Source organism: Salmo trutta, chromosome 13, assembly GCF_901001165.1.
Source record: "Salmo trutta chromosome 13, fSalTru1.1, whole genome shotgun sequence".
Classification (NCBI taxonomy): Eukaryota; Metazoa; Chordata; class Actinopteri; order Salmoniformes; family Salmonidae; genus Salmo; species Salmo trutta.
The window spans coordinates 32,168,353-32,178,583 of record NC_042969.1 but is presented as its reverse complement, the minus strand read 5'-3'; the positions used below and the strand labels follow the sequence as shown (position 1 = coordinate 32,178,583).

The window sequence follows — 10,231 nt, the reverse complement described above, 5'->3', positions numbered from 1 at the left end:
TGTGACACTCTGTCCCTCATCACTGATTATCAGGTGTGACACTCTGTCCCTCATCATTGATTCTCAGGTGTGACACTCTGTCCCTCATCACTGATTCTCAGGTGTGACACTCTAACCCTCATCACTGATTCTCAGGTGTGACACTCTATCCCTCATCACTGATTCTCAGGTGTGACACTGTCCCTCATCACTGATTCTCAGGTGTGACACTATAACCCTCATCACTGATTCTCAGGTGTGACACTCTGTCCCTCATCACTGATTCTCAGGTGTGACACTCTATCCCTCATCACTGATTCTCAGGTGTGACACTCTGTCCCTCATCACTGATTCTCAGGTGTGACACTCTGTCCCTCATCACTGATTCTCAGGTGTGACACTCTATCCCTCATCACTGATTCTCAGGTGTGACACTCTATCCCTCATCACTGATTCTCAGGTGTGACACTCTAACCCTCATCACTGATTCTCAGGTGTGACACTCTGTCCCTCATCACTGATTCTCAGGTGTGACACTATAACCCTCATCACTGATTCTCAGGTGTGACACTCTGTCGCGCATCACTGATTCTCAGGTGTGACACTCTGTCCCTCATCACTGATTCTCAGGTGTGACACTCTATCCCTCATCACTGATTCTCAGGTGTGACACTCTGTCCCTCATCACTGATTCTCAGGTGTGACATTCTATCCCTCATCACTGATTCTCAGGTGTGACACTCTATCCCTCATCACTGATTCTCAGGTGTGACACTCTGTCCCTCATCACTGATTCTCAGGTGTGACACTCTATCCCTCATCACTGATTCTCTGGTGTGACACTCTATCCCTCATTACTGATTCTCAGGTGTGACACTCTGTCCCTCATCACTGATTCCCAGGTGTGACACTCTGTCCCTCATCACTGATTCTCAGGTGTGACACTCTGTCGTGCATCACTGATTCTCAGGTGTGACACTCTGTCCCTCATCACTGATTCTCAGGTGTGACACTCTATCCCTCATCACTGATTATCAGGTGTGACACTCTATCCCTCGTCACTGATTCTCAGGTGTGACACTCTGTCCCTCATCACTAATTCTTAGGTGTGACACTCTGTCCCTCATCACTGATTCTCAGGTGTGACACTCTATCCCTCATCACTGATTCTCAGGTGTGACACTCTGTCCCTCATCACTAATTCTTAGGTGTGACACTCTATCCCTCATCACTGATTCTCAGGTGTGACACTCTATCCCTCATCACTGAGACATTGTTAAGGAAGACTGTTTTGAATGCTGGTGTTAACCTTTCTGGTTATAACCTTTTTTGGCAAGACAGATATTCCAAAGGTGGAGGAGTGGCAATCTTTACTAAGGATCACCTTCAGTGCTCGGTTTTCTCCACCAAGTCTGTCCCCAAATAATTTGATTTGCTGGTTTTAAGTATTAAACTTTCAAATAGCTCTTTGTTGACTGTTGCTGGGTGTTATCGTCCTCCATCAGTACCGGCCTGTACCCTACCTGCCCTAAGCTCTCTCCTGGCCCCTTACACTAAGTCTGAATTTGTCCTGCTAGGTGACCTAAACTGGGACATGCTTAAACCACCTGACCAAGTCCTAAAGCAATGGGACTCCCTAAATCCTAAACGACCTGTCCTGATTTGTCATAGACGCTTGCTAAAAAACTTTAATGAGCAGGCCTTCCTTCATGAACTGGCCTCTGTAAAATGGTATAGAATCAGCTTGATCCCCTCTGTCGAAGACGCTCGAACCTTCTTTTTTTATATCTTCAGTGATATTGTTAACAAACACGCCCCCATAAAGAAAATTAGAATTAAAAACAGTTTCAACCTCTGGTTCGACCATGATCTTGCAGAGTTACTCCACCTCAAGAATTGCATTTGGCGAAAGGCTTGGCACACACATACTCAGGCTGACTGGCTCTATAAAGTCAGAAAATCTGCTGTCTCAGCCACTGCCTGTCACCAAGGGAGTACCCCAAGGCTCAAGCCTAGGCAACACGCTCTTCTCAATTTACATCAACAACATAGCTCAGGCAGTAGGAAGCTCTCTCATCCATTTATATGCAGATGATACAGTCTTATACTCAGCTGGACCCTACCCGGATTTTGTGTTAAATGCTCTACAACAAAGCTTTCTTAGTGTCCAACAAGCTTTCTTTACCTTTAACCTTGTTCTGAACACCTCCAAAACAAAGGTAATGTGGTTTGGTAAGAAGAATGCCGCTCTTCCCACAGGTGTGATTACTACCTCTGAGGGTTTACAGTTTGAGGTAGTCACCTCATACAAGTACTTGGGAGTCTTCAATTACCGTACACCATCTGTCCACAGGTTCATCAATTACCGTATGCCATCTGTCCACAGGTTCATCAATTACCGTACGCCATCTGTACACAGGTTCATCAATTACCGTACGCCATCTGTCCACAGGTTCATCAATTACCGTACGCCATCTGTCCACAGGTTCATCAATTACCGTATGCCATCTGTCCACAGGTTCATCAATTACCGTACGCCATCTGTCCACAGGTTCATCAATTACCGTACTCCATCTGTCCACAGGTTCATCAATTACCGTAGCCATCTGTACACAGGTTCATCAATTACCGTACGCCATCTGTCCACAGGTTCATCAATTACCGTACGCCATCTGTCCACAGGTTCATCAATTACCGTATGCCATCTGTCCACAGGTTCATCAATTACCGTACGCCATCTGTCCACAGGTTCATCAATTACCGTACTCCATCTGTCCACAGGTTCATCAATTACCGTATGCCATCTGTCCACAGGTTCATCAATTACCGTATGCCATCTGTCCACAGGTTCATCTCTGTTGTGCTGGTTCCAATGCTGGTTCCAATGCCCCTGCCTCTGCTCCTCCTTCTTCTCTGTTGACGCTTAGGTGTCCCCCCTGCCCCCACCACCCCCACCTCTAGATGAACTTGCAGAGAGCCAGGGCCTGCAAGGGGGGTAGTGGAAGAGGAGTGGGGCCTTTGTGGATTGGTGGAGCTGGAACCATCAGTAGAGACAGCAGTGGGGGTTGTGGATCTAGCAGTGGGGGATGTGGATCTAGCAGTGGGTGTTGTGGATCTAGCAGTGGGTGTTGTGGATCTAGCAGTGGGGGTTGTGGATCTAGCAGTGGGGGTTGTGGATCTAGCAGTGGGGGATGTGGATCTAGCAGTGGGTGTTGTGGATCTAGCAGTGGGTGTTGTGGATCTAGCAGTGGGGGTTGTGGATCTAGCAGTGGGGGTTGTGGATCTAGCAGTGGGTGTTGTGGATCTAGCAGTGGGTGTTGTGGATCTAGCATTGGGGGTTGTGGATCTAGCAGTGGGGGTTGTGGATCTAGCAGTGGGGGTTGTGGATCTAGCAGTGGGTGTTGTGGATCTAGCAGTGGGTGTTGTGGATCTAGCAGTGGGGGTTGTGGATCTAGCAGTGGGGGTTGTGGATCTAGCAGTGGGTGTTGTGGATCTAGCAGTGGGTGTTGTGGATCTAGCATTGGGGGTTGTGGATCTAGCAGTGGGGGTTGTGGATCTAGCAGTGGGGGTTGTGGATCTAGCAGTGGGTGTTGTGGATCTAGCAGTGGGGGTTGTGGATCTAGCAGTGGGTGCTGTGGATCTAGCAGTGGGTGTTGTGGATCTAGCAGTGGGGGTTGTGGATCTAGCAGTGGGTGTTGTGGATCTAGCAGTGGGGGTTGTGGATCTAGCAGTGGGTGTTGTGGATCTAGCAGTGGGGGTTGTGGATCTAGCAGTGGGGGTTGTGGATCTAGCAGTGGGTGTTGTGGATCTAGCAGTGGGGGTTGTGGATCTAGCAGTGGGGGTTGTGGATCTAGCAGTGGGGGTTGTGGATCTAGCAGTGGGTGTTGTGGATCTAGCAGTGGGTGTTGTGGATCTAGCAGTGGGGGTTGTGGATCTAGCAGTGGGGGTTGAAGACCTCGACACCTGGGGTTGCGCTTGGCTTCCAAACGTTATCATCCTCATCATCATCATCCTCTCTGGGGAAAAAAATAAATGGATATAGAGATATTAATACTGCTGTCAGATACACATCATTACAGTTGAGTCATTTTACTAAACTACATTACAGAAATATACTAGAAGATAACACCCAGCTTAAAATGTATGTTAATAATTCCCTGCTGGTGACTTTTAGCACACCTTCTCACAGCCCTCTCTCTGAGACCATCTGTGTAAATGTCTAACTCCTGCAGTGGCCAGGTGTTTAGGGCCAGTATACGATCCCCCCTGCTATGTCCAGTGGGGGAGGGGAGCCTACTGCAGGTGTTAGAAAGTTACAGTCTCAGACTTCTCTAAGTTCTCTGTCACTACAGAGAGAGGAACAAGCTCACCTCTGTCCTGCACAGCAACATCTGGGCCCGTATTTACAAAGCATCTCAGAGTGCTGATGTATGGGCACTGGACACTGTCTGCAGAGGGCCTCACACAGTGATGTGAAACACACACACTTGTCACGCCCTGACCTGAGAGAGCCTTTTTATGTCTCTATTTAGGTTTGGTCAGGGTGTGATTTGGGTGGGCATTCTATGTCCGTGTTTCTATGTTTGGGATTTCTTTGTTTCTGCCGTGTATGACTCTCAATCAGGAACAGCTGTATATTGTTGTTGCTGATTGGGAGTCATACTTAGGCAGCCTGTTTTTCCTTTGGGTTTTGTGCGTAGTTCATTTCTGTTTAGTGTTTTGCACCTGACGGAACTGTTTGGTTGTTCTTTTGTTTTGCTTGTTGCTTTAGTGTTCAGTTGTACATTAAAATGACGGACACTTACCACGCTGCATTTTGGTCTGATTTCTCTTCCCCTTCATCTGAGGACGACGAAGACCGTTACAACACTCAAGAACAAAGAAATTCTTTAGAGAAAAGGAGTAATGGCACCAAGAGTTTGATGGCTTCCCAGCGGAAAACTAATTTGAAATATAGCACAGATCATACACAATGTTAGTTAGCGAGCCAGCCAGCTAACGTTAGCTAGCTAGCTAACAGTATGCTTTAACTTACAATGAAAATGACTTTCTGACAAAATTAGAAACAAAAAATATCTGAAAATGTAGCTAGACTCGTACCTATATACACAGATGAACGCTTTTCCCTCTCTCTCACAGATGCCATGGTTGACCTTAGTTTGAAGATGTAATCTGGAGACAAGTGTTTTATGCAACAGCCTTCTGTGTTCTCTTTTCGACTCTTCACATTTGGCAAGCATCTCTCTGCTTCCACCGGGCATTCCACTGATTTCAAAACTCGGTGGACTTTTTCCGTGGCAACAACAATGCTGATCAACGTTTCTTCCCCATTCACTGCCATCAGAAGACTTTACAATGTCTAGTTCAATTAAAATGTTTCTACCTATATCAGGGATTTCCTCACCATCTGATTCATTTTCAGTGTCAGAGAGAGTCAGCATGGCACAATCATCCTCCAGAAAGTAGTCCATCAAAAAGTAGTTCTGAGGCTAAACCAACTGAGCTCGTAAATGATCAATTTTGTTAGTATTTACAGATGGCATACGCGTTTGGTATTTAGGCACATTAAAGTTCACATGTTCCAGAAGGCATTTCTGCCAAAACAAAGCATTTTGATAAAAAAAAAAGTTAAAATGCCGCTCTTCTGAAGTAGTGACATGCGCCTAGCTTCTTGAATCGGGTCACAGGCTGACAAATAACATATCCTTGTGTGTGGAGTGTATGATTTCACCACTTATCAATGTTGTGTAAGATTTATGCAGTTTTAGCTTCTCCAACCTAACGGACAGTGAGTGGCAGCCATCTTGAAATGGACTCATGGGTGTGGCCTGCCCTTTTATGGCCGTATGCCCATATATGGTACAAAGACGCACCAAAGATCACTAGCTTTAAGCACCAGCTGTCAGAGCAGCTCACAGATCACTGCACCTGTACATAGCCCATCTATAATTTAGCCCAAACAACTCCCCTCATCCCTACTGTATTTATTTATTTATTTATTTTGCTCCTTTGCACCCCATTATTTCTACTTTGCACTTTCTTCTACTACAAATCTACCATTCCAGTGTTTTACTTGCTATATTGTATTTACTTTGCCACCATGGCCTTTTTTGCCTTTACCTCCCTTATCTCACCTCATTTGCTCACATTGTATATAGACTTATTTTTCTACTGTATTATTGACTGTATGTTTGTTTTACTCCATGTGTAACTCTGTGTTGTTGTATGTTGTCGAACTGCTTGCTTTATCTTGGCCAGGTCGCAATTGTAAATGAGAACTTGTTCTCAACTTGCCTACCTGGTTAAATAAAGGTGAAATAAATAAAAAACATTTTTAAAAAGATTGTATAGTACGGCTGGAAAGCCAAGATCCCCAAGATCCCCCAGTATTCACGGATAGGGGCTACCGTTTTCATTTTTGAACACATTGAATTAAACATTTACATCAAAGGGTGACACTTAAGGGGTTTTAACAGGGATTTTATTATCATGGTTTAGTATTAGTATTGTAATTATTAACTAAAAAAAGTGAAACAAAGATGTTCTCCATCGATTTTTGAACTTTTACTGTTAAAAAGCAATGTCCCAAGTATAAATACAGTCAACACACACAAAAGCGTAAAGATTTATTTTTTTGTAAAATGTGGTTTTTTAGAGAACTGTAAACTTCAAGGAGTAGGGCATGAACTTGAATCATGCTGCTTTGTTTCTAAACCAAACTGACTTAAAATACAATTAATGTAAAAATGTTCACATGCTTCCAAAACAGGTGTAGATTAACAGTGAAATGCTTACTTACAGGTCCTTCCCAACAACGCAGAATACTATAAATTAATAATAATATAAAAATAAACATTGAATCAGTGCTCACTGTCATGCCCTCCCTCTACCCCTCCCTCTCCTACTACTACTCCCTCTCCCTCTCCCTCTCCCTCTCCTACTACGCCCTCTACCCCTCCCTCTCCTACTACTACTCCCTCTCCCTCTCCCTCTCCTACTACGCCCTCTACCTCTCCATCTCCTACTACTACTCCCTCTCCCTCTCCTCTCCTACTACTCCCCTCTACCTCTCCATCTCCTACTACTACTCCCTCTCCCTCTACCTCTCCATCTCCTACTACTACTCCCTCTCCCTCTCCCTCTCCTACTACTCCCTCTACCTCTCCATCTCCTACTACTACTCCCTCTCCCTCTACCTCTCCTACTACTCCCTCTACCTCTCCATCTCCTACTACTACTCCCTCTACCTCTCCCTCTCCTACTACTACTCCCTCTACCTCTCCATCTCCTACTACTACTCCCTCTCCCTCTACCTCTCCTACTACTCCCTCTACCTCTCCATCTCCTACTACTACTCCCTCTCCCTCTACCTCTCCCTCTCCTACTACTACTCCCTCTCCCTCTCCCTCTCCTACTACTCCCTCTACCTCTCCATCTCCTACTACTACTCCCTCTACCTCTCCCTCTCCTACTACTCCCTCTACCTCTCCATCTCCTACTACTACTCCCTCTCCCTCTACCTCTCCTACTACTCCCTCTACCTCTCCATCTCCTACTACTACTCCCTCTCCCTCTCCTACTACTACTCCCTCTACCTCTCCCTCTCCTACTACTACTCCCTCTCCCTCTCCCTCTCCTACTACTCCCTCTACCTCTCCATCTCCTACTACTACTCCCTCTCCCTCTCCTACTACTACTCCCTCTACCTCTCCCTCTCTTACTACTACTCCCTCTCCCTCTCCAACTACTACTCCCTCTACCTCTCCCCTCTCCTACTACGACTCCCTCTCCTACTCCCTCCCCCTCTACCTCTCCCTCTCCCTCTCCCACTACTACTCCCTCTCCAACTCCTACTCCTACTCCTACTCCTACTCCTACTCCCTCTCACTCTCCCTCTCCCTCTCCCTCTCCTATTCCCTCTCCCTCTCCCTCGCCCTCTACCTCGCCCTCGCCCTCTACCTCTCCCTCGCCCTCTACCTCTCCTTATCCTACTCCTACTCCTACTCCCTCTCCTACTACTACTCCCTCTCCCTTTCCCTCTCCTACAACTACTCCCTCTCCCTCTCCCTCTCCTACTACTACTCCCTCTCCCTCCCCCTCTACCTCTCCTACTACTACTCCCTCTCCTACTACTACTCCCTCTCCCTTTCCTACTCCCTCTCCCTCTCCTACTACTACTCCCTCCCCTACTACTACTCCCTCTCCCTCTCCTACTCCAACTCCCTTTCCCACCCCTCTCCTACTCCTACTCCTACTCCCTCTCCCACCCCCTCTCCCTCTCCTACTCCTACTCTTACTCCCTCTCCCTCTACCTCTCCCTCTCCCTCTACCTCTCCCTCACCTACTACTACTCCCTCTCCCTCTCCCTCTCCTACTCCTACTCCTACTCCTACTACTACTACTACTCCTACTCCCTCTCCCTCTCCCTCTACTTCTATCTCTCCCTCTCCTACTACTCCCTCTACCTCTCCCTCTCCTACTTCTAGTCCCTCTACCTCTCCCTCTCCCTCTCCCATTCCCTCTCCCTCTCCCTCCCCCCAGTGCTCAACGTCACCGGTCTACTAACCACTGGTCCTGGCAACCATCATTACGCTACACCTGCTCCCCATCATTACACACACCTGCTCCCCATCATTACACACACCTGCTCCCCATCACTACACACACCTGCTACCCATCACTACACACACCTGCTCCCCATCATTACACACACCTGCTCCCCATCATTACCCACACCCACTCCCCATCATTACCCACACCTGCTCCCCATCATTACACACACCTGCTCCCCATCATTACACACACCTACTCCCCATCACTACACACACCTGCTACCCATCACTACACACACCTGCTCCCCATCATTACACACACCTGCTCCCCATCACTACACACACCTGCTACCCATCACTACACACACCTGCTCCCCATCATTACACACACCTGCTCCCCATCATTACCCACACCTACTCCCCATCATTACCCACACCTGCTCCCCATCATTACACACACCTGCTCCCCATCATTACACACACCTACTCCCCATCATTACACACACCTGCTCCCCATCATTACACACACCTGGTCCCCATCATTACACACACCTGCTCCCCATCATTACACACACCTGCTCCCCATCATTACACACACCTGCTCCCCATCATTACACACACCTGCTCCCCATCATTACACCCTCCTGCTCCCCATCATTACACACACCTGCTCCCCATCATTACACACACCTGCTCCCCATCATTACACACACCTGGTCCCCATCATTACCCACACCTGCTCCCCATCATTACACATGCCTGGTCATCATTACACACACCTGCTCCCCATCATTACACACACCTGGTCATCGTTACACACCTGGTCTCCATTTTGTCTGTGATTACTCCCCCTTTATTTAGCCCTCAGTTGACACCAGTCATTTGGGTAGTATTGTTTTCTCTCATGTTTTGTTCATCTGCACTGACCCATTATTAAACTTACCTTCTGCGCCTGCTTCCTGACACCCGGCATATTACATTACATTACAGTTACTTTCACGCATTTTACTCTTTGTGCAAAACTTTGAAGCTGAGCATCAGGCAGCCATAATCAGATTAGTCACATTTCTGTCGCTTGAATAATAATTTGGACCTAGTTATTGATGAAAATAGTGAGCCATTTTGGTCCACTAAATGTCCTTTAATTTTAGTCACATCACATTTGGATAACCTCATTAACCTATAGTAAACACTGCCCTCCATGTGCACAAACAGACCTAGCCTTTTCCTAGCAACATATATTTCTGAATAGCACACTACTGTCTTCCCAACACCTGCTTGTTGAACATCTCATTGAAACCCATGTCAAGAAGATCCAGACGATCAATTCTTGTGCTGACGTTACTTCCAGAGGATCAGTTCTTGTGCTGATGTTACTTCCAGAGGATCAGTTCTTGTGCTGATGTTACTTCCAGAGGATCAGTTCTTGTGCTGACGTTATTTCCAGAGGATCAGTTCTTGTGCTGATGTTATTTCCAGAGGATCAGTCCTTGTGCTGACGTTATTTCCAGAGGATCAGTTCTTGTGCTGACGTTACTTCCAGAGGATCAGTTTTTGTGCTGACGTTATTTCCAGAGGATCAGTTCTTGTGCTGATGTTACTTCCAGAGGATCAGTTCTTGTGCTGACGTTACTTCCAGAGGATCAGTTCTTGTGCTGACGTTACTTCCAGAGGATCAGTTCTTGTGCTGATGTTACTTC

General features: G+C 46.9%; 1 protein-coding gene across 1 annotated transcript; it reads left to right on the top strand.

The window, feature by feature from the left end:
• Positions 1 to 7,059: 7,059 nt before the first annotated feature.
• LOC115204898 (cell surface glycoprotein 1-like) lies at positions 7,060 to 8,508 on the top strand (the record flags this gene model as incomplete). The annotated part of the gene is given in 3 exon segments (XM_029770494.1): positions 7,060 to 7,758; positions 7,760 to 8,210; positions 8,213 to 8,508. Coding segments are annotated over 3 exon segments (1,446 nt in total), but the record flags the coding sequence as incomplete, so codon positions are not given.
• Positions 8,509 to 10,231: the final 1,723 nt, after the last annotated feature.